Here is a 25,221-nt window from a genome sequence, read left to right on the forward strand (position 1 = left end):
CAGCGATAGCCAACAAGCCCACATGGGGTCAGGGATAGTTGCTGCAATGATTCTTGGGTGTTATCTGGGTAACAAAGTAGCCCTCATTATACGTCATTATCGTAAGGACAAACAAGAATGGCTTGTTTGTTTTACGTACACCTTTAGTTTACCTAGAGCACGACCTAAACAAGGCGACAGCCTATGATAGGGGAGACATATTGTTGTAGCCTTGGGGATAGTGTAGAGCCATTGTGGGCTACGGACAAATGGCCGCCCGGTGCTACACGATTGGCGACACTTGTGTTGCTCTCTAGTGATTGGAGCGCGGCGGTCAGCTGACGGCAGATGTGGAGCCACCTGAACGAGGAAAGAAGTGGAGCGGCCTGACGCGAGGAGCACGTAGCCGTATGTCCTGAGCACAGCCCGCCGCCTCCGGGTACTCAGCTGGGGACAGGTACGGGGCCTGAGCACGGAGAGGGGCGGGGCATGGGCTCTATAGGGGCCGGGGCACCTGCTGTCAGTAGTGCTTGTCACAAGTAGTGTCCATTCATTATGCAGGACAGGGGCGCCGTACTCTGCTTGTCTGTCTGTCCTGATTCTTATTCACACTGTTATGTGCCGTTTCAATTTATTCTTATGCTTAGAGTATGTAGATCAGTCTCCCCAAGCTGTGGCCAAACTACAATTCCCATCACACCCCAAGCTTGCTATGTATACAGTATATAGATCAGTGCTCCCCAAGCTGTGGCCAAACTACAATTCCCATCACACCCCAAGCTTGCTATGTATACAGTATATAGAGCAGTGCTCCCCAAGCTGTGGCCAAACTACAATTCCCATCACACCCCAAGCTTGCTATGTATACAGTATATAGAGCAGTCTCCATAAGCTGTGGCCAAACTACAATTCCCATCACACCCCAAGCTTGCTATGTATACAGTATATAGAGCAGTGCTCCCCAAGCTGTGGCCAAACTACAATTCCCATCACACCCCAAGCTTGCGATGTATACAGTATATAAAGCAGTCTCCCTAAGCTGTGGCCAAACTACAATTCCCATCACACCCCAAGCTTGCTATGTATACAGTATATAGAGCAGTCTCCATAAGCTGTGGCCAAACTACAATTCCCATCACACCCCAAGCTTGCTATGTATACAGTATATAGATAAGTCTCCCTAAGCTGTGGCCAAACTACAATTCCCATCACACCCCAAGCTTGCTATGTATACAGTATATAGAGCAGTGCTCCCCGAGCTGTGGCCAAACTACAATTCCCATCACACCCCAAGCTTGCTATGTATACAGTATATAGAGCAGTGCTCCCCGAGATGTGGTTAAACTACAATTCCCATCACACCCCAAGCTTGCGATGTATACAGTATATAAAGCAGTCTCCCCAAGCTGTGGCGCTTCAGTGCTTGCCAAACTACAACTCCCATCATGCTCTGACAGCTGAAGGCTGTAAGTATTCTGCCAACCACTGGAGCCACAGCTTGGGTGACAGTGATGCAGCAGATACTTTATCACGTCGTTGACATATGTGTCACTGAAGGAGGGAATACATGTGATGCACTAACCAAAAGCTGCGGCTGTCAGTGCGAGTGTAAGAGTGGGACCTATCATGGTGACATGTCTGAAATGTTGCCTGCACAGGATCAAGTTATGGATTATTGTATTCCATATAAAGTAACAATTCTGCATGATCTCTTCTTAGTACTCTTTAGTTCCTCTGATGTCTCTCCTGGCACAATTTATGCTTAAAGTGACTGTACCACCAGGCCCAGGCTGAAGCACTGGAGACGGGCTGACCCACCCCCAGTGGGAAGAAACCCCAGCCCCTCCATGAGGTGACTCCATTAGAATCAATGGAACCCTACCATAGAGGGGCTGGCGTTTCCTCCCACTAAGGGTGGGTCAGCCTGTCTCCAGTGCTTCAGCCTGGGCCTGGTGGTACAGTCACTTTAAAGGTGAACTGTCAGCAGGTTAGACGAATTTAGCCTGCTGATATGTCCCTATTGTGCAGGAGGCAGAGAGGATGAAGGTATGCCTCTTACCTTCATCCTCGATGCTGTTAGTGTTTTACTCCTTGGTCTGAGAAGACCATTAGGAGCACTGGGGCTCTGTCATGCCCCCATAGCGCTGATCTGGCCTGCCCCTGGCTGGCCTACTCCATTGATTATCATTAGAAGGGGCAGGCCAGCCAGGGGGCAGATCAGTGCTAAGGGGGTGCCCCAGTGCTCCTAACAGTCTTACCAAACCAAGGAGTAAAACACTAACTGCATGGGAACGGTGAGAGACATACCTTCATCCTCTGCGCCTCCTATGCCGTAGGGAGATATCAGCAGGTTAGATTAGTCTAACCTGCCGAAAGTTCCTCTTTAAAGGGAATCTGCCACTAGGTTTGTTCTGCCTTAAAGGACAACTCCCGCGGGACCCCAAAAAAAAAAAAAAACACAGACACCATACTCACCATCTCTCCGGTGACGATCGCCACTCGATTCGCCCGCCGTCCGCCTCTCCGTCGCCGCCGTCCGCCATCCAGCGATGTCTCCGACTTCCGGGTCCAGGGGATGGAAAAGGCTGCCAGTGCGCTTGCGCACCGGCAGCCTTTTCATTGGCTGGAGCGCATCACATGGCTTCCAGCAAGCTCAGCCAATCAGGGCTGAGCAAGCTGGAAGCCATGTGATGCGCTCCAGCCAATGAAAAGGCTGCTGGTGCGCATGTGCACCAGCAGCCTTTTCATCCCCATTCACTTTGCATGAAGACGCCGAGGAGGAAGAAGACCCGGACCGCCCCTCGGCTCTGACGTCGTCGTCACCAGATGCCGCCCCGGAGAAGAGGACCGTGACGATCGTAATAGGTAATGTATACATTCCTTAACTTCCGGGGTGGGGGGTCGGGGGTCCGAAAGTGGGGGAAGGGGGCCAGGCCGGGTATTTAACCACATTACAAAGTTATATAACTTTGTAATGTGTGTTAAATGAGCAAAAAAAAATTTTTGTGGGAGTTGTCCTTTAAATGAGGGCAGCATAAACTAGTGACAGAAACGCTGAACAGATCAGTGTATTACTTACATCATTCTGTTCAGCCGTCCTCCTGATGTGCAGGAGAATAGGATTCTTGCCGCACCCCTCCCCCCAGCTGCTGATTAACAGCTGACTGCTTATACACAGCATGGATAGATAACTGCCAATCAGCAGCTGGTGGGCGGAGTTCTTGATGCATATGAAAATCCAGGACATAATGGACTACTTATTGTGATACATTGTTCTGTTCAGCTTCTCTGTCACAAGCTTACACTACCCTTAGATAGTCTCCAGTCAGACCCCATCTGATCAGTGCTGATCATGACAAGGGGAATAGTAACATCCACAGATGTGGTGCAGTATACTCACCAGATTACTGTCGACCACTGGGCACTACTGCAGTCACTGATTGGCTGAGCAGGCAAAATCTAAAGTAGGCTTTGAACACAGGAAGTGCTGCGCATCAGGACAGCAACGGGGAAGGTAATTAGAGGGTTTTTATTATTATTATTATCATTATTATTATGTTTACCAGCTGCCTGAGCCTATTTATTTTTGTGAGATGTCATACATATTGAGGGTTTTCCTAGAGACATTGCTTTGGGTGTGACGTATGGAGCTATAAGTGATTCTGTGTGCTGCCATACACTGTAGAAGTTTAATTTTTTCAGCAATATTTTTGGCCCACCCTGCTAATTTATAACTTCATGGCAACTTTCCAAAGTAACTTAAAACTAAGGGATATTGGCAGCTCTGTATGTAGTAACTTGTGCCATTGAATGCTGTGCTGTGTATTGAACACTGTTATGTAGCCTCTTGGACAAACAAAACAGAAGAGTGCCATATGAGAATGATGAGATTTCTTTTTGTGGAAATTGCTGTCTTTTCACACCCTGGACGCTTGCAGCTTACTCTGCCCTTCATACGGTCGACGAATACAGCGGTGATGTGGCCGTTTTTTAGTTCCCCCCACCATATGCAGCGACTGCAGATTCTCCAGTCCTGTTGCAAAGTTTTTCTGCATCCGCCCTATAAGACGACCCCTGACTTTTTAGAAGAATTTCCTGGGTTAAAAAGTAGACTTATCTGCAGGAAAATACAGTGTATGTACGTATGTGTATATATATATATATATATATCAGCCCTTTTTTGCAGTAATCCTCTGGGCATTTGACGGCGGGCTTCTTAAATCCGGTTGTTTCTGCTTTAGGGTGCGTTCACACGTACAGGATCTGCAGCAGTTTTGATGGCGCAGATTAGAAGCTGCAGATTCAAAGCAAATCAATTCTGTGCCATCAAATCTGCTGTGGATCTGCTGCAGATTCTGTACATGTTAACGCACCCTAAGATAGACGCTTTTGTATGAAATTGCTGTTTTTTAGTCATAAGTTATATTCTAAAGGTGATGTACCACATAATATTAGTCAGGTCCGATAGATCCTGGTGTCATATGATGACATTTTCTCTCCATTTGATGTGTACTTTTGTTCTGCATCCTAAGTTACATTTTCAGAGTCTCCGAGCTCTTGTTTGCATGGTGTAAATTATTCAGTGTTAAATAAAAATGTGTTGGAAAATGACAGCCTTGGAATAATTTATTTCAGAGCTCATCGTAAATCCGCTTTGCATTCTAGTGCACTAAAATGCTACTTTTTTCTTAAATGTACAAGGTCAAGCAAGAAAATCAAAATGGAGTCCATGCTAAATAAGCTTAAGAGCACAGTCACAAAGGTGACTGCTGATGTTACCAGCGCTGTAATGGGAAACCCTGTCACAAGGGAATTTGATGTAGGAAAACATATAGCCAGTGGCGGCAATGGACTTGCTTGGAAAATCTTCAATGGGACAAAGAAATCTACAAAACAGGTAGGTGTATAGCAGTAGCGAAAATAGGTGGGGGCAAAGGGGGCGGTCGCCCCCGGGCCCACTCAGGCAGGGGCCCACTGAGGTCTCAGACAGATTAATGCTGTCTGCAAAAGGGCTGAGTGAGGGCTGTGTGAGGGGAGTGAGGGCTGTGTGAGGGGAGTGAGGGCTGTGTGAGGGGAGTGAGGGCTGTGTGAGGGGAGTGAGGGCTGTGTGAGGGGAGTGAGGGCTGTGTGAGGGGAGTGAGGGCTGTGTGAGGGGAGTGAGGGCTGTGTGAGGGGAGTGAGGGCTGTGTGAGGGGAGTGAGGGCTGTGTGAGGGGAGTGAGGGCTGTGTGAGGGGAGTGAGGGCTGTGTGAGGGGAGTGAGGGCTGTGTGAGGGGAGTGAGGGCTGTGTGAGGGGAGTGAGGGCTGTGTGAGGGCTGTGTGAGGGGAGTGAGGGCTGTGTGAGGGGAGTGAGGGCTGTGTGAGGGGAGTGAGGGCTGTGTGAGGGGAGTGAGGGCTGTGTGAGGGGAGTGAGGGCTGTGTGAGGGGAGTGAGGGCTGTGTGAGGGGAGTGAGGACTGTGTGAGGGGAGTGAGGACTGTGTGAGGGGAGTGAGGACTGTGTGAGGGGAGTGAGGACTGTGTGAGGGGAGTGAGGACTGTGTGAGGGGAGTGAGGACTGTGTGAGGGGAGTGAGGACTGTGTGAGGGGAGTGAGGACTGAGTGAGGACTGTGTGAGGGGAGTGAGGGCTGTGTGAGGGGAGTGAGGGCTGTGTGAGGGGAGTGAGGGCTGTGTGAGGGGAGTGAGGGCTGTGTGAGGGGAGTGAGGGCTGTGTGAGGGGAGTGAGGGCTGTGTGAGGGGAGTGAGGGCTGTGTGAGGGGAGTGAGGGCTGTGTGAGGGGAGTGAGGGCTGTGTGAGGGGAGTGAGGAGTGACAACACACACACACAACCACAAAAACTTATTACCTATACCACTATTATTTTTAGGCAAAGATAATCTAGTTAAAAGGGTTCTCCAGAATTAAAAAACAAAACAAAAACATAATTGTTTTCTTCCAAAACAGCGCCACCCCTGCTCTTAGGTTGTGTGTGGTATCACAGCTTGGCTCTATTAACTTTAGTCAAATACCACACACAAACTGAGGACAAGAGTGGTGCTGTCTGTGGAAGAAGGCAGCTATATTTTTCTAATCTTTTTGTGGCTCTATATTCCAGATGTAGAAGCCTCTTACACAGCTCTGTATCCTTATTCACTATAAGTAATGTAGAAGAATATTCCCTTTATTATTCAAAAAGCCTTGCCACCTGCTGAGGTTCCCTATGGGTAATGTTGGTTGGGGGCCCACTCAGACTCACTCGCCCCCCCTAGGCTGAACCCCCAGCTACGCCCCTGGTGTATAGTAATAATAGCAAGGGCTGGAAAAATCTCAGGTGCCAGGGGGTCAGTGTCCCTAGAATGCCCACAAGGGATGTGCCCTAAATACCCTCCAGGTGCAGGCCCTACCTAAGGTACCTGTGTGTATGTGCGCATCTACCCCTTCATTTTAAAAATCAGTGGGGGCCTCAGCACCTCCGGACCCCTACCGATACAAACTTCTGACATGTGGCTATGACTTGTCAGAAGTTTCTTTTAATGATAGGTACCCTTTAAAGAATTGTTTCAGAAATTGTCCTAAGTTTTTCTGGTATTGCACCTTAGCTTCATTAAAGTGTATGGAGCCGAGTTGTAATACCACACACATCCTAAGGCCAGGTGTGGAGCTGTTTTTGGAAGGAGGTAACTTTGTTTTTCTTATGCTTGTTAACCATCTTAATAACCCTCTTAACCCTCCATATTCCAATTGTTTTCCTTCAGACACCACTATTAGGATAAGGGAGTCATTTTTACCAGCTTTAACTCTTTAATTCTAATTGTGATAGGAACACACTTCTTTAGGTGAGGGGCATTATATTAGGGATTTCCCACTAATGCAAGCTATTCAAATTCCCATTTTAGATAGTCATTATAAAGATGATGACATGACAGGTAATTCTGTTTCTGAGAAGCAAGTAGATGTTGTTTTCCACAGTACTCATGGCTTGGGCAGTGATGATGGTCTCTGTAGGCACTGTTTGCTCTTATGTCACTACACAAATACTATACATTACTAGGCCAGCAATATGATACTTTCTGTTATCAGTACAGTTTAGTAATTCATGTTTACAATTGTGCTGGCCATTTCAATAGAGAGAATTGTCATTCAGCTCTGGGCCTGCGGAAGGGGGGGGGGCAGGGGAATCATAAAAAAGTATATACTTACCCTCCTCTCTCACCTCTGTTTTCCCAGAGCTGGTCCCAATGCACAGGATTTGTTGTGTATTGCTGCGTGCACTACCCATTTAACCAACCAGTAGCTAAGCTGGAGAACTTATGCGTCCACTGTCAGTGAATGGCCAGTGTACATGCTGACCCTAAACACAACAAGCTATATATATATATATATATATATATATATATATATATATATATATATATATATATCTTATATTGATGCAAGCTACTGACCAAAATACTGCGGTCTGAACCTAGCATTAGATAGAACTTGCATGCACTGTTTAGGCTTCACTCCCACTGTAAAGCCAGAGGCATCATGAGATATAAAGGCATTACTAAAAACCATATTGGTGGGGAAATCAAAATCAGGATGGCATACATCTCATACTTGCTACATCATCTAAAACAGGTATACACAAGAGCCTTTACTTTTATTTGTTAATAGTAACCTATGCTGCGCTATATATACAAAAAACAAATCCGGTCATGCTTCTTCAAAGGGGTACTCTGGAGGAAAAAATGTTTTCAAATCAACTGGTGTCAGAAAATTATCCACATTTTAAAATTACTTCTATTTAAAGAACTTTAGTCTTCCAGTACTTATCAGCTCCTGTATGTCCTACACGAAGTGGTGCATTCTTTCCAGTCTTGTGCTCTTTGGTGCTACCTCTATTTGTGACAGGAACTATTTAAAGGGAACCTGTCACCCCCCGTGCTGGGGTGACAGGCTCCCGACCCCCCGCTACAGCCCCCCTATACTCACCTGATCCCGCCGGGTCCCGCTTCTGCATCTAGTCGGGTCACGGAGATATCAACCGCTGCAGCCCGGCACGCGCTCTGAGGGATGAGTCCAACGCTCATAGAGAATGACGGAGCGCTGCACTCTCAATCATTCTCTATGAGCGTTGGACTAATCTCTCAGCACGCACGCCGGGCTGCAGCGGCTGAGATCTCCGTGACCTGACCGGATCCAGAAGCGGGACCCGGCTGGATCAGGTGAGTATAGGGGGCTGTAGCGGGGGTCGGGAGCCTGTCACCCCGGCACAGGGGGTGACAGGTTCCCTTTAAAGCAGGAGAGGTTGAACATAGGCATTTGCTACTACTGTGGACAATTGCTGCCACGGACAAAGATGTCAGCAGAGAGCACCATGTAGAATATAGAATAGAATATGCAACTTCCTGCAGGACAAACAGCAGCTTATAAGTACTGGACTTGATATTTTTAACCCCTATACGTCAGTAATACGTAGATATATATTCCTACTGCACATACCCCTGGCAGTAGGAATGTATATATACGTTCCTGACTCTGAAGGGGTTTGATGTGTGAATGACTGCTGCAGGAACGCGGCATTTAAGGTACTCAGTAACAGGACAAGCTCCTGTCACTGAGTGATCGGGACTAGGGTGGGGGTAATCCACTTACCTCCGTCCTGTCGGATCGGCAATCTATGTATAGAGTCTGCTCTCAGGCAGGCTCTTAGCATAGATTGCCAATAACACTGATCTATGCTATGCTATGGCATAGATCAGTGCATGCAATCTAATCATTGCATGTTTTACAGTGAAAAAAAGTGTAATAAAAAAAGAAAGTTTTTAAAAGTATAAAAAAAACCCTTATAAACCCCCCCCCCCCCCAATAAAGGTTTAAAATACCTCCGTTACCTCCCATTTTAAGACTAAAAATATTTGAAAAAATTAATAAACATATTGTATATTGTAGCGTGCGGAATTGTCTGATCTATTAAATTATAACATTATTGTTCTCGCACGGTGAACGACGTAAATAAAAAAGGGGGAAAACACCAAGATTGCTAATTTTTAAAAAATTATATCCCAGAAAAAAAACGACCGTCGACGGGTCGAGCATAACTATGCTCAGCCAATTGCGGCTGAGCAGCTGATGACACAGCAGAGGGAGGGGGGGGGGGGCGGCATGAGGGACGGCTGGAGCGGTCCGGCCGGCCTCCCGAAGAGGACGTCGTTGACCCAAGATGGCGGCCCGGGTCGACAGCAATTCAGTAAGTGTACCGCACCACACTTCCGGGGTGTGGGGGAACACGGGGAAGGGGACCATTCACTTAAATAACACACATTACAAAGTTGTGTTATTTAGTGAATAAATGTTAAATGCCGCACTACCCCTTTAATAGAAACTAGAGATCATTATGCAAAAAATTACACCCCAATCTGCCCTGTAGGTGGAAAAATAAAAGCGCTATGGCTCTTAGATGGCGGGGAGGAACATTGCATTAATTTGACCCAGACATCTGGGCATCAATGGGCTCAGTCTTGAAGGGGTTAAATAAAAGTAATTTACAAATCTGTATAAAGGCCCTATTCCACAGAACGATTATCGTCCGTATTCGGCCGATATCGGCCGCTATGGACGATAATCGTCCCGTGGAATAGAGTGCAACGATCAGCCGACATCTTTCATGTCGGCTGATCGTTGCAGTCGCTTGTTTTTCAACATGTTGAAAAACAAGCCACTGATATAGCAGCGATCTGCTGCCGTCGCTCCGTTGAATAGGAGCGTCGGCAGCAGACGCTGCTATATCCTATGGGCTGCCAGCCGCCCCTCCCGCACTCATCCGCTCGCTGCAGCCGCAGTGAATAGCGGCGGCAGCGAGCGGGGAATGAGGAGCAAACGGGCGCTGAGAGCGCTCGTTTGCCCCTCTAAACGACCAGTGTAATAGGCCCTTAACTTTTTGACACCAGTTGGTTTAAAAAATATTTTTCCCCCAGGAAACACCTTTTAATGTGCATATGTGTCAAATGAAAGGACCTTTAGCTTAATGTGTTTTTTAGCTGAGTGTGTTTTTCCTGTTTTGATAGGAAGTTGCTGTTTTTGTCTTTGACAAAAAGTTGATTGACAAATATCAAAAGTATGAGAAGGATCAAATTATAGATTCCCTGAAACGGGGTGTTCAGCAGTTAACAAGGCTCCGGCATCCACGGCTACTTACCGTACAGCATCCACTTGAAGAGTCAAGGTAAGGCAGTCTGCTATGGATTTATATTGTGCATAATGTATTCTAAAGGGACACTGCAACTACTTACTCTTACAGACTTTCACCTTATAACAAGCCCTTTATAAACATGCACGTATCACTGATATTTTGTGGTCTTTTGTAGCATGTGAGAGGTGGCACTTTAAATTTCTTCACATTGGGAAAACAATATCCAATATGAACTAATATTTTCTCACAAGTCCATGTATCTTAGGAATGAGTGGATAGTAGGTAGTGACACACGCTATTTGGCAAGGTGTCTCCGGTTAAGATTGTGTGGGTGCAGCTAATTCCCTACGTTTTTTTAGTAGTAGGGATCTGAGGGATGGTGCCGCTAACGCCCTACGTTTTTTAGTAATAGGGATCTGAGGGATCCAAAATTTTTCTTTGGACATACTCAGCAGGACTGAAGACACAAAAAGGTTGCCGCTCATTCTCGTGCCCTTGTCGGCCGTGTAAGATTTTTAAAATTAATTTATTGATACTAGACTCTTACAGCCGACACACTATGCAGATTCTATATCTGTTCACGTTTATTCTGATGTTTTGAATTTGGGAACGTGTCATCTTTGCACTAGAGACTGTATAGTAACCAGATTCTAGAATTGCTCACTTACTCACAGCCTTCTAGTATCTTGTTAGGGATGAGTTTGTGACAAGATTATTGTCAGTTAACAATGGTATAAGTTACTTATGTTCCTGAGATACATCCTGTATTTTAAGTGGCTCGTCAATGTACAGATATTGGTTCTGTACAGAGAAGTGCAGATTGTGGTTTTGGTATGGTTAACTTATTTTATTTTTTTTTTCCTTTGCTTTTTTTAGGGATTGTCTTGCATTTTGCACAGAACCTGTGTTTGCTAGCTTAGCTAATGTTCTTGGAAGCTGGGACAATCTTCCATCCCCTCTCCCTGCAGATATAAAAGATCATAAACTGTATGATGTAGAAACAAAGTATGGCCTCCTGCAGGTAAGAAATGATGATGATGATGATGATGATGATGATGTGCAGTTACATGAAAAGCACTATGGGTTGTATTTTTTATCCACTGCAAAAAATGTCAAGTCTTTCAGAACATCTGTTTCCATAGCGGTGCATGCTCTGTTTATCAGTAGTATTTTCATTCCTTCTGAGGCTCCTGGTCTGATATGGCTTAATATAATTTCATATCTCTTTGTAGGTCTCTGAAGGCTTGTCATTTTTACATAGCAGCGTCAAGATGATCCATGCAAATCTCACGCCAGAGAACGTTATTTTAAACAAAAGTGGTGCATGGAAAATTATGGGTTTTGACTTCTGCAATCCAGCAGTGAACCCATCAGAACAAGAGGTAATTTTGAAGGGACACATGACAAATGGGTTGCAGTTTCACATTTGTATTCTTTTTGTATGATATATTAAAATAAAACACTATTGCATGTTCTAGACAGAATATTGAAATGGCTTTATAGGTTTTGTAGATCTTTAAATATAATTGTGGCATAACACTTGGCCAACACAATTGCACAGATTCACTGCACAGACGTAGCCATAGCTGGAGTCATATATAGGCCTTTTGGCGGTGAGGGCCTTATTTAGTATCTAGGGGAGCTCATCTGGGTAAACCTGGACAGTTATCTACCTGCCACAGACTGCTTCAGGCGTCTTAATATAAGAGTTAAAAGACCCTCTTTGCTTTCCTCAAAGACAATTTAGGTGGGATATTTGTTCATCAGAGATTACTTTAGTTAGCCCATTTAACATTACCTTGCTTCATCACATAATATCAAGGAATTGACATGCTATAAGTTCTGAATGGTCCCTAGGTAAGGTATGGCAGACATGGGGTTGTTTTGGAAAATTGGTAAAACCATTCTGATCTCAACTTCATAATTATTGAAGGGGCCATCTACCAAAACATGCTTTAAGAATATTATACATTTCCTCTCCCCGGAATCATGTCATAGAAGTGTGAACACTTTATGACCCACAAAAGAAAGGAAATGTTTGAATTTGTCACAGGTTTTGACCATGAAGTTCAGCATATGAAAGTGTGATCCTTGTCTGCGCCATCTGGTGCAACTTTAAACTATCTAGCCTATTAGTTGGCTTACTTAATTGGCTTACACATAGTAAATATGGTGCAAGCCATGAAAGTCTCTTTTTTTTTTTTTGGCACAATATAGTGTTCAATTTTTTTGCAGTGGTAAATCTGCCCTAGTATTTCTCCTCTATAGACCTACCTGTAAAGTCATTTCTGAAAGAAACATTCTTTATGACATTTGTAACAATAAATTGCTGTCTAGAAATCTCATCTGAGATGTCCGTACTGTTAAACATGGACTCCATTGTCTTCTTTCTGCAGATAAAATATGTGTGTAAAGAATGGGATCCGAACTTACCTGCGCTGTGTTTGCCTAATCCAGAATACCTGGCACCAGAGTATATTTTGTCAGTAAGCTGTGACCCTGCCAGCGACATGTACTCGCTTGGTGTAATCATACATGCCGTGTATAACAAAGGAAAGACTATCTTTGAAGTTAACAAACAAGACATTTACAAAAGCTTTAGCAGACAGTTGGATCAGGTATAAAAATTTTTCTAGCGTATCATTTGTTTCTATAGCTTTTTCTTAGATTTGTGTGGCGCAGTTGGATATGAGTACATGGTATATGGTGTTTGTGTGTATTTATATGCGTATATATATATTTGCATTATTTCTCAGACCAGTTTTCCATTTTCAGTTAAGTCATCTAAACCCTAATGTCCTTGTAAACATCCCTGAAGAAGTCCAGGAACACGTAAAGCTACTTCTCAATGTTACTCCAGCAGTGAGACCGGATGCAGATCAGATGACAAAGGTAGGGATAGCTCTGTGAGTGTGCAAACCTAGTTGTTTCCACCTCTACTTTGTACAATGTTTTTTCTGTATAGCTGTCTGAAAATTGTTAAATGCTTTACATTCAATCAGCTGCAACAGACACACCTTCAACACCCATCATCCATGAAATGTCTCCTTGCCTCTAGTGTCTCTAGGTTCATCACCTTGAGGTACAGTTAAAGTGCATTTCTACTGGACAGACTTGGGCACTCTTAGGTTTTCGGCAAAGTATATATTTCATTTATCTTCGTTTATATATTGTGCCAACATATCTTGTGCTCTACAGTTAAGTAAAGCAGGAAAAAAAATACAAGTAATGAGTGTGGATCATACAGGTACAAATACAATGAGGACAGAAAATTAAAGACATAGGAGAGGGTGTATTGGTCAGTGGCTGTTAAGGTGCTTTCTGGACTTTAATACTAATGGCCTACCCTTAGGCCTCATTCACACGTCTGCAGTCCTGTCCACTATTGTGGACAAAACATAGAAACAATGCATTTTAATGTCCTGTTCACACTTCCATACATGTGTATGGACCATGATCCATGCTGCAACAAGAAAAGGACAGGTCTAGTGCAGACCGGCAATTGTGAATCTTCTTCGCAGTGTTCCTTAAATGGTGGAGCGTTACCAAAGCACATCTATAATGCGGGCCGCACTAAGGATGTGCGAATGAGGGCTTAGCATGGGGGTAAAACTCTTGGCATCTCCATTGATCAGCTGATGGAAAGGGGTGCAGTGCTTAGGTGAGTAATACTGCTTCTAATTACCAGGCAATTTTTTCTAGCCACTGTACCTTTACTACACAGTGTCTTGTGAAACCCCTGTCTGAAAGAAATGGGTAACCAGTAGCTGACAGATAACAGAGATGTAAGGCCTCATGCTTACAAGCATATTTTAGATCCATATCTTGCAGCTCTGAATGTAGTGTTACAGCATTTTCACATGCACATCGGATATGCTGTGCATACCCCCATGATGGTGAATGTGTGTGGCATCTACGTACATAATATCATAGAATGCTCCTTTCGCTAGGGAGTGTCTGCGATATTGTCAGGCCTTAGGATTAGACAAAATATCACACACTGCAGCATTTATGATGGATTACACAAAGTATATGGTTTGACTACTAAATCATGCTTTGTTCTTTGTTTTACAGATTCCATTTTTTGATGATGTTGGTGCTGTGACGCTACAATATTTTGATTCCCTTTTTCAACGAGATAATCTCCAGAAATCCCAGTTTTTCAAAGGTTTGCCGAAAGTTCTTCCCAAGCTGCCAAAGGTGTGTATGAAAGGAGTTTATCTGAGAAAACATTCACGGTTATTCCCGTATATTCTGTAACATTGTGTTTTCTCATATTTTACAGCGGGTTGTTATACAAAGAATATTACCAGCACTGACTTCAGAGTTTGTCAACCCAGATATGGTGCCATTTGTGTTGCCCAATGTCTTGCTGATAGCAGAGGAGTGCACCAAGGAGGAGTATGCAAAACTCATCCTGCCAGACCTAGGGCCTGTTTTTCGGCAACAAGAACCTATTCAGGTTTGTTTTCTTGATGAGTATGATGTTCTGTATACGTGGTCTTTTCTTCTAATTTGTAGTTATAAATATGAAGCTGCATTATATTTCATGAGGTGCTGTACATGCAGGGGTCAGCATTTACAAAGAACAGATTGCAACCTTCTGATTTCTGCCCTTTGTGCTGAGGAAGAATGTGGAGCTGAGCAAGAACATCACCAGAATGTCCTGTTCTAGCAGTGACGTCCTGTATCTAGAAAAAAGACTGAGAGGTGCTTCACTCCAAGAAGTGTCTTCCTGCAGGACTTTCATAAAAAGTGCCCACACGTTGCTTGCTTCCAGACCATAGACAGAATTTAAAGTGCCTCTGTACCCACGGTCTATCTCCCCCAAACAGTTTGTACCTTCGGATAGCTGCTTTTAATCCATGATCTGTCCTTGGGTCCTTTTGGCAGGTGATGCAGTTATTGTCCTGAAAACCAACTTTTAAACTTGTGCATCATTAGGAATGCTCCAGCCAGGTATTCTCCTATTCCTCACTTGTCTAAACACTACACAGGTGCATTAACGATCCAGCCCATGTGCCGTGCTCACACAGGTGAAGAATAGGAGAAAATCTGCCTGGAGCATTCCTAATGATGAAGATGGCGGGGAGGAGGTTGTGCCAGCCTAATGCACACACACTCTAGGCCACGCCAGTTTGACGCAGGGCTGCAAGTTTAAAAGTTGTTTTGTAGGACAATAACTGTATCACCTGCCGAACGGACCCCAAGACAGATCTTGAATTAAAAGCAGCTATCCGAAGGTACAAGTGGTTTGGGGGGGGGGTGTCAGATTGTGAGTACAGAGTCGCTTTAAAGTTGTATATTAATTGGCATTTTTAAATTCCAGCCCCAGCGGTATATAGCGAAGGGCCCTCTAGTCTAATTTCATGTGGCAAAATCTGCTAGAATTTACACTACAATGCAATGATGATTAAAAGTATTCATTTGCATGCTGCTAAAAATGAAATCTACAGCAAATATCTATCAAAATCTGCATACAACGCATACAGACTTCCAATGTGTGTAAATATGGTCTAAACTTGCAACTTTAGGCTATGTTCACACTACGTATATTTGAGGCTGTATTTGGTCCTCAAGTCAGATCCTCATAGCAACCAAAACCAGGAGTGGATTGAAAACACAGAAAGGCTCTGTTCACATAATGTTGTAATTGAGTGGATGGCCGTCATTTAATGGCAAATATTTGCTGTTAATTTAAAACAACGGCTGTTATATTGAAATAATGGCAGTTATTTACTGTTATATGGCGGCCATCCACTCAATTTCAACAGTGTGTGAGCATAGCCTTTCTGTGTTTTCAATCCACTCCTGGTTTTGGTTGCTATGAGGCCTGAAATATACAGCCTCACATATACGTAGTGTGAACCCAGCCTTAAAGGAAACCTTTTATCACTTTCATGCAGCTGAGTCACAGGGGCAGTCCCTGGTAGCTTCTACCTGCCTCTCCGGTCTTGATAGATGTCTTCTTATACTCAAACAGGGAGAGATCTATAAATGAAGGCTGGTGGTGGGGACACTGGGGACTGCCCTGATGACTCATGGTTTAGGCAGCATGAAAGTGTTGACTGGTTTTTCCATTTTACTACAAATTGATGCACTTCCCGTGGTCGCATCATTCTATGGAAAACAATCTATATTGTTAAATGTGAAGCCAAATAACAAATTTATTTATGTCCTTTTTTAATGCCAAACTTTATGAATTGTAGTAATTATTCCAATGTTTTATTTTCCATGCCATCAGGCTAGTAACATGGTGAGTGGATGTATTTTTATTATAATTCTGGTCTTCTGCAAGTAAATTACAACCTGAGTTTACTACTGTTTTTGTTCTTTCTGTATTTGTAGATACTTCTAATATTTCTGCAAAAAATGGATCTTCTTCTGACTAAAACCCCTCCAGATGAAATCAAAAACAGTGTATTACCCATGGTGTACAGGGCCCTGGAGGCACCGTCTATACAGATTCAGGTGACTACTTTTGTTTTAGTGATTAATTGTGACTAAATTTTTTAATCATATGTGTAACCAGTTTATTGTCAGTTTGGCAGCAGTATAAACTAAATTTGCCTGGAGTATTTCAGCTCTTTGTTGTTACTCTTTCTAACCAAGAATAGTTCCATTTGAGGTGAATGCTGTTTTATTTTTGTGAGATTAATTATAATTATGTTACCATATTTAAAGGGAACCTGTGACCTGCTTAATTTTACTTTAACCAAGGGTAGCATGAAACTGTGGCAAGCTCTGTGCTATGTATTGCTATGAAGCACTGTGGCATTTTAGAAAAATCAAAGTTCAAGGACAAGTCTTGGTTAATAGAAAAGTAGTCTGCTGTCTTCTTTATACTGCTGGACTTCATTGACAGGTCTCCCCCATGCACAAATAGATAGAGACCTATCACCCAAGCTCAGTAAGATGGGCAAAAGGCAGAAGACAGCCAGTCACCTTGACTTTGCTCTGTTACTGGCTTGTTTTTCAACTGTGGTTTTTCTCCAAAAACAGTATTTGAGAATAATATAAAGCAGGATGTAATGAGGGTGACTGTCCCTGTTTTATGCAGAAAGCATCTGACCGGTTCCCTTTAAATAGTAAATATCATGTATCACTACAACAATCAGAGACATAAGACATCTTGTATCATGCTGCTGATTTTGAATTTGTGCACCTACTTCATATAAAAACTTCTGGAAGGCAGTAGTGACCTCTTGTGGCCAGAGCAAATGTTACAGATGAAATCTGACATAACAAGTTTGAAGCTGACCTCTGTTACCTATGTGATAAGCTTCCTAATGACACATTAATGGGGTTGTTAAAGTGTATTTACATGTACCAGTATTAGACAGACCCAAATATATATTTTAGTGTGAGTTGCTGCAGGTTTTTTTAACTGCATATGTTTTACAAGGGAAACTAGAAGCATACTTTCAGCTTAAATGGGTAGTGCGGCGCTAAGAAATTATTCACAAAATAACACACATTACAAAGTTATACAACTTTGTTATGTATGTGAATGGCCCCCTTCCCCGACCCCCGCCCGTGGACCCGGAAGTGTAGTGCATTATACATACCTGATCCGTGTCGACTGACCCCGTCAAAGACGTCATCTTCAGTAGGCCGGCCAACCAGCTCCTGCCATCCCTCATGCCGGCCCCCCTCTGCCGCGTCATAACTATGCTCAGCCGCGATTGGCTGAGCACAGTTATGCTCAGCCAATCGCGGCTGAGCACAGTTATGACGCGGCAGAGGGGGGTCGGCCGGCCTCCCGAAGATTACATCACTGTCAGAAGACGGCGGACGGGGGTCGACACGAATCAGGTATGTATAATGCATTACACTTCCGGGTCCACGGTCGGGGAACACGGGGAAGGGGGCCATTCACATACATAACATACATTACAAAGTTGTATAACTTTGTAATGTGTGTTATTTTGTGAATAATTTCTTAGCGCCGCACTACCCCTTTAAGAGCTCACTAATTTCGGACTTTTAACCACCCTCAAACCAGCCAAAACAGTATTCACAATACTTTTTATATTTCATTGTGATATGTGAACCCTAATTGTGTATATGTACTTTTTGTTTCTTTAGGAGCTGTGTCTAAACATAATCCCTACATTTGCAAACCTAATAGATTACCCATCCATGAAAAATTCATTGATACCAAGAATTAAATCTGCTTGTTTACAGACATCTTCACTTGCAGTGAGTATACACTATAGATGCTTGAGGTTACCGTACTTATTTTCTGTGTTTTCTTCTCAACTTCTATTTCACTTTCACCCATTGTTAACACAAGGAATAGAGAGCACTGTCGCCATATCATGCAGGTGTAAAAATGGCCAAATGTCACCATGCTGGAATTCAGCCACAACAACGAAGAACCATGTATAATATTTAATTCCGCATAGAAGAATAATGATTACCATCCACTTTTACTTTGCAGCAAATCTCCTCAAATATTTATTTTTTGATGATATCAGTGGCAACATGTGCAAAATAAAATTAACTGCATTCTCTTTTTTAATTCCGTGCAGGTGAGAGTTAATTCCTTAGTGTGCTTAGGAAAGATTTTGGAATACCTGGATAAGTGGTTTGTTCTTGATGAAATTCTCCCTTTTTTGCAACAAATTCCATCCAGAGAGCCAGCAGTTTTAATGGGGATATTAGGTATTGATATTATGTACATATTTGGTTATTCAGTATGTATTACAGTCATGTTTTATTTTATTTCATGTTTAAATTGAAAACCTTTTTTTGTATCTTAAGGAATATACAAGTGTACCTTTACACATAAGAAGCTTGGTGTTACCAAAGAGCAGCTAGCTGGAAAAGTGTTGCCTCATTTAATTCCTCTCAGCATTGACAACAACCTAAATCTCAACCAGGTGAGCATGCGTAGATTATAAGTGCATAGACTTGTAAGCACTGCATGTAAAATATGCAAAGTAGGTTCCTCAAGCTGTAAAACCTTTTTAAAGTGTTGAATGCCAGGGTTAAATTGTAAATGTTAAAAGTTTACTTTTTATTCAGGTACATTTTTAGAAAGATAACATTTACATACTAACAAATCACCCCCCTTGGGGTAATGTTGTTTTATATAAGGGGAGTTTCTCTGTTGTCTATGCTGTAATGTTTGACATTCAGGTACTTTCTCTTTTCCTAAATTTAGTTTAACTCATTCATGGCTGTGATTAAAGAAATGCTGAATAAGTTGGAGTCAGAGCATAAAACCAAGCTTGAACAGCTACATATTATGCAAGAGCAGCAGAAGTAAGTGGACTTTACTTGTATATGCTGTCCTCTGTATGGAAAATGTGGACTGACGTTTTGTGTGACGCTCCTCTAGTTTACTAGTGTACAACTTTGCTACTTCCTCCATGAATAGAGTTACTATAAAAATCTATCACTCTTTCTTTTTCTTTAATGTATAATATTTTTTTACAATTTGCCAACTGAGACACTGTTCACTTCCAATTTCTTCTAGGTCTTTGGATATATCAAATCAGCTGAACTTATCTGGAGAACAAGCTAGTAAGGTAAACAATCAGGTAATACAATGTGTAAAAGTAGTTACAGCTTCTCCTGTAGTTAAGGTGGACGAAAGCTGCTGCCAGACTTCTGGCAGCAGGTTATCTTCCTAAGAACAAAAGGATCTGCATGTTGGAACCTAAGGGTTCTATTATACTGAGCGATAATCGGCCAAAAAAGACAGATATGGCTCTGTGTAATAAAGATGACGATCAGCCGAAGAGCTGATCATTGTCTGATAGTTGTCAGTGATTGGCTAAGTGGTCTGTCACTTCAAAGCAAGGACACGGACATCGCTAACTATTTGCATGCAGCATGTAGCATGATAATTGAGCTGTGTAATAGGCTCTATAGCAGATCAGCGCTTGCTTACCCACAACATCAGGTTGTGTAATATTGTGCTAAGTGCCCAATCATTCGTTACACCAACACCTGGCAACAACGTTCAGGAGACCACTATGCACATTAGATGGTCTGCTAACCCTACTGAAATCTGTGGGTTTAGCTGACTTTTATCCAGTGTGACCAGCTTAAAGTGGTATTTCTATCTCAACAAATATAGTAAAATTGGTAGGGCTCAACTGAAAATATTCATTTAGAAAACTTTTCTCCTTCTCCTGATATGCCACTTTTTTCCTTCCCTTATTGACAGCTCATTGTCTAGGTTACTGACCACTGCTCTGGTATAAAAGCATTGATCCTGCTGATAAATATATGTATATAAGTTATTTATATATATTTGTATATATGTGTATATATTTATTACCACAATCTATATTTATACTAGCCCGATCAATGCTTTTAGACCAAAGTAGTTGTTGGTAACCTAGGCAACGAGCTGTCAACAATAGGGGGGGAGTGGCATATCAGAAGAAAGAGGCAAGTTCACTAAATGTATAGTATAGCACTATAGCGTTGAACTTTTTTTCTTTCTCCTCCTACAGACAGATAAAGTATTTGACATGAACCAAGATTTTCTGACTGGTTCAATTGAGAAACAAGAAAATGGACATGTGCCAAAGCAGAAAAGCAAGGTGAGAGGTTGTGGGGCGCTATTCCTGACAGCTGTCGTCACTATTTGGTTCCTATGACAAATCATCTCAGCAGGATGCGCCCCCCCTAAGCCAATTGGTAGCTGAGGCAGGGCACTATAAATAAGAGTGTTTGAAGATGGGTAATCAAATTAATGTATCCAGGATCTCTTAGGTCTACTAAATTATTTATCAGTGCTTATAAATTACGTTCTCTTTGGGTCTTTGAAGAAAACAAACAAATTCTAAAAGTTCTGCCACTAGAAAACCAGATGATTAATTTGAATATTGAATGATTAATTAGAATTTTGTGTTTCTGGTGCATTGGTGTCATATTTAGCTTTTGAAGATTAGTTTTGCCTTCTGTATAATATGTTGCTTTGCGTATTGTCCTTAAAATCATAAAAATGTGATGGTGTTTTTTGTATTTGTTGTAAAAGGTATCACTTACACTTGAAGAGAAGCAAAGGCTTGCAAAAGAACAGGAACAAGTACAAAAGATGAAAAGTCAGCAACCGCTAACACCTAGCACAATGACTCCTTCGGCGCCTGTGAAACAAGTAAGGGCTTGTATTTAGATTTCTGGCAGCTTCCCACAGGGCAAAAAGCGAAATTTGTCAGGGCTTACAAGAATGTGCAGGTATTTAAATGGCCCATGACTTCTATAACTTTTGATTTAAACATAGTTTGTCATAACATTTTTGGTAATATTTTTGTTTGTCATGTCAAAAATCCTAAAACCTTGCATTTTTCAGCCTGTCTTCTATACTTATTAATAGGCTAACTAATAGTCTTTTGTTCTGTAGAAATCACGTTCAGCCTTTTCTTAATTATCATCATCACCAGCGGTATTATAATGTATGGTGACACTATTCAAAATGGTCATAACTCCTCCTCCCTATTGCTGCACATTGGCATATGCACAGGTCCCACACCATGCCTAGAACACTCTCCCATAAGTCAGTGTCAGCCCAAGACTATTGTTTCTTATGGGCCATGGGGCTGCTGTAAAACATATGTCTAGATCAATGCTTCTCAAACTGTGAGGCGGGCTTTGTAGGTCAAGTACATAATGTGGTTTTCTTCATTCTTGCAGACAAAGGATCTGACTATGACACTCATGGAAAATATGTCATCTCTGAACAGTTTCTCAAGTGTGGGTACGAAACCAACAGTGGCAGGGTTTTCTCCGGCCGGTAGCATGCCAGGAAGCATTGGATACCAAGCACCAATTGACAATATGTCTTTAAACAGAAACCTACAAAATGGGCTTAACCCTATGACTGGGTTCCAGCCCTCTAGCTTCAGTATGGGGCCAATGAATCCCAATCAAAATTTCTTTAATGCACCAGCTCCCATGGCAGTGAACAGGATGCCAGCATTGTCCACTCCTCCTACAATGCAGAACTTCAATACTCTTAGCAGCCCTCCTGGCATGTTGCAGCAGAAAACATTCAGCAAGCCTGCCCCAGATATGCAATCTTTAGACAGTTTGTTTGGTCAACAAAAACCTAAAGTGAGTATGAACCAAATGTCTCAGCAAAAACAAAATACCTGGGTCAATCAGTTTGTAACACCTCAAGCTCCTCAGACCATGGGTGGCAACATAACGCAACCAGGCATGGCTGGACAGTCTGGATTTGGAGTACAGTCCAATCCGTTTTTCAATCCACCAAACCTCACACAGCCTGCAAACACAATGAAGAGTAGCAGTTCTGCTAGCAACGATTTAAAAGACCTTTTTGGTTAAAAACGCTTTTCTTAAAGATTGTTTTATATTCCTGCTTAGCCTGCTTGGATCTCTTGGTTCTGTACTGCCATTCTAATCTTACAAATTTCGGAAGAGTATGTTCTGTTCTATTGATCTCTGCCTTCCTTCACTTTGTGATGATCCTGTGGTTTCTACGTGATGAACTTATTTCACATCCTTTCCTTTCATCATAAGTTATTGCACAGAATTCACCAAAAAAGAGTTTTACATTATTTGCAGCACGTTATTATAGTGCAGGTAAGTAAACGCTGATCCATATGTGATCTTAGAGCTTACTTCATCTCTTTACCAGGATCATGTCCCAATAGTTTTAATTTTTGGATTATTCCATTTGTGACATCTTAAACTAGTAAAGTTTTAGGAATCTGTATTATTGGTAAAATTCTATTTTGTTACCACTCACCATTTATTTTCTCCTTCCTCAGGGTAAACACATCTGTAGAAATTTTTTTTATTGTTTTCACGTTAAATTTTAACTACTGAAAAATATAGAAATAAAAAAAAAAGTTTCCTATTATAAAGCAGCACTTTGTCCAGCCTTAAGTCGGTCCATTAAAAGGACTCCACCAAATAGAAAAAAAATCTGTAAAAAATACATTCCTATATTTTGTGTGCACATGCCCAGAACATGAGATTTACAATTTTATTTACCTCACTTGATATGTGATAAACCTTGACATATATTGAGCAACTTTTCTTTTTATTCTTTTAATTCATGTAAAGATGATTTCCTCATTTTCATTTGATTATAAATTATTTACTTTTATTTGTATTTAGCACTTTTACTTCAATGCTTTAAGGTATAGGATATATTGGGATATATACACTGTAAGCAGAATTAATCTTAGCTGCTATAAATGATAATTAAAAGAAATCTGTAGAAAAGCAAGACCTCTAGTTTTATTCTGGATAAAGATACTTTCATTTGGTATACAACTTTGTGACATGTCCACGCAAGTCAGTTATATGATAGTTCCCCTTTTAGCTAATAAAAAGTTCCCTTTGCTGGAAAGATGTATCACAAAACTATCAGCTGGTTAAGCTGCTGATAGCCCCCTATAGGGCCTGAGTTGCTGAGGAGGAAGTTATGTGTCTTATCTTTCTACTCTGCACTACTCCCACCCTGTTAGGGTGCGTTTACACAGAAAGATTTATCTGACAGATTTTGGAAGCCAAAGCCAGGAATGGATTTAAAAAGAGGATAGATCCCAGTCTTTCCTTTATGACCTGATCCCTGTTAATAGCCTGCTCCTGGTTTTGGCTTCAAAGATCTGTCAGATAAATCTGTCTGTATAAACGCACCATTAGTCGGTGTAATCCAGGCCGGGAGCACTGCCCCCAAAGCATCATCCGGCCTGCTCCTTCTAATGATAATCAATGGAGCAGGTGGGCCGAAGGACACTGTGGGGGCGAGGCAGTGATCTGAACAGTGCTCCCAGCTGAAGATTATGCTGACTTACAGCATGGGACCAGTGATGAGGTAGTTAAGACACATACCTTCATCCTCAGGGTCCTGGGCCCTATAGAGGGCTATCAGCAGGTTGGATTCATCTAACCTACTGATAGTTCCCTTTGAAAGGGAACTTGTAATCACTTTCATGCTTCCCAAACCACAAGTCCCTTCTCTTCCAGCCTCGATTAATAGAGCTTTCTGTTTGGGTATAGCGATCGATCTGATCAAAGCCTGCAGGGAAGGCAGAAAGCAATAGACACTGTCCCGACAAACAATGGTTCAGGCAGCATGAAAGTGATAACAGGTTCCCTTTCATCGCTTCATATCTCATGATTTGCTTCACAGAGCCATAGAGTTAAATGAATATTCAGAATTAATGGCTACCTACGACCACTACCCAAGGGAGCCTATTTCATACAGAAGTATTAATGAATTTAATGTGGGTTGCAAGCAGTTATTTTAATCTAGCGATGGCTTTAGGCAACCATAATGTTATCAATTAACTGTGTACCTGAAGTAAAATAGTAGGGGATTTGGAGCTCTGTAACAGGACACTGATATAAGTATACATTGGAGAGCATTCAACTTAGGCTTAACCCTTTATGAATTGAATTCCAGGTGAAGTCATTTACTTTGATCATTATGGCTGAAGCAGGCAATGTGGACAACTTCTTTTTGGCAGAGTTTCACACTCAGCATTTTTTTTAAACAAAAAAATCTAAATCACTGCAATTTTTTAGTTAAAAATGCTTTTTGTAAAACTTAACCTCTAAGAAATTGTCTTAGGGTATGTTCACACTGAGTTTTTGAAGAGAAATATAATATATGGGGCCCCCCCAACCGTCACCGACAGAGCTCTCTGGCTTTGGCTTAACCTCAAACTAGACAGTTTAAGAATGTGAAAGATTTGTTAAACACCTTGATAAACTTTAATAAATCTGCCAGGTTCTTAGTTCTTAAGTTTACATTCTCTGAAAATTAGGCCCTATTTCCTGATAATTTTTGAAGTGGAAACCATGTCAAAATCCATGTGGAAGCCAAATAAAACTCAGTATGGCCATAACCTTAAGGAGGGAATTGACATAACATGAACCATCAACTACACACTTGTGAGAAGTGGATCCAGCAAGATGGAGAAGTTCTTCATTTATATTTCATGTCCATTTTTAAGTTACTTCTGGCTTTGGATCAACAAAAATTAAATGGAAAACTGCATAATTTCTCCTAAAAACTCAGCAAATACTCCGTAAGGCCGGGTTCACACTAAAAAACACGGCCGTATTTCACAACGGCCGTATTTGCGCAA

General features: G+C 42.2%; 1 protein-coding gene across 3 annotated transcripts; it reads left to right on the plus strand.

Annotated features, from left to right (window-relative positions):
- The first annotated feature begins 293 nt into the window (after positions 1–293).
- On the plus strand, positions 294–23,755 carry SCYL2 (SCY1 like pseudokinase 2). Of its 3 annotated transcripts, none has more exons than XM_069973040.1 (18): positions 294–436; positions 4,681–4,876; positions 10,008–10,165; positions 11,009–11,153; positions 11,365–11,514; positions 12,529–12,750; positions 12,908–13,024; positions 14,207–14,332; positions 14,418–14,594; positions 16,481–16,603; positions 18,221–18,334; positions 18,667–18,799; positions 18,899–19,017; positions 19,302–19,402; positions 19,617–19,668; positions 20,605–20,694; positions 21,132–21,251; positions 21,788–23,755. In XM_069973040.1, the coding sequence occupies exons 2-18, from the start codon at positions 4,700–4,702 to the stop codon at positions 22,439–22,441; spliced, it is 2,778 nt and encodes a 925-aa protein (XP_069829141.1). In that variant the 5' UTR covers positions 294–436; positions 4,681–4,699; the 3' UTR covers positions 22,442–23,755. The 3 variants fall into 3 exon arrangements, with proteins under 3 accessions (XP_069829141.1, XP_069829129.1, XP_069829134.1); XM_069973028.1 differs by having other exon boundaries at positions 295–436; positions 19,617–19,680; XM_069973033.1 differs by lacking the exon at positions 294–436 and adding an exon at positions 3,208–3,493 and having other exon boundaries at positions 19,617–19,680.
- Positions 23,756–25,221: the final 1,466 nt, after the last annotated feature.

The sequence above is a fragment of the Dendropsophus ebraccatus genome, chromosome 1 (genome assembly GCF_027789765.1).
Source record: "Dendropsophus ebraccatus isolate aDenEbr1 chromosome 1, aDenEbr1.pat, whole genome shotgun sequence".
Classification (NCBI taxonomy): Eukaryota; Metazoa; Chordata; class Amphibia; order Anura; family Hylidae; genus Dendropsophus; species Dendropsophus ebraccatus.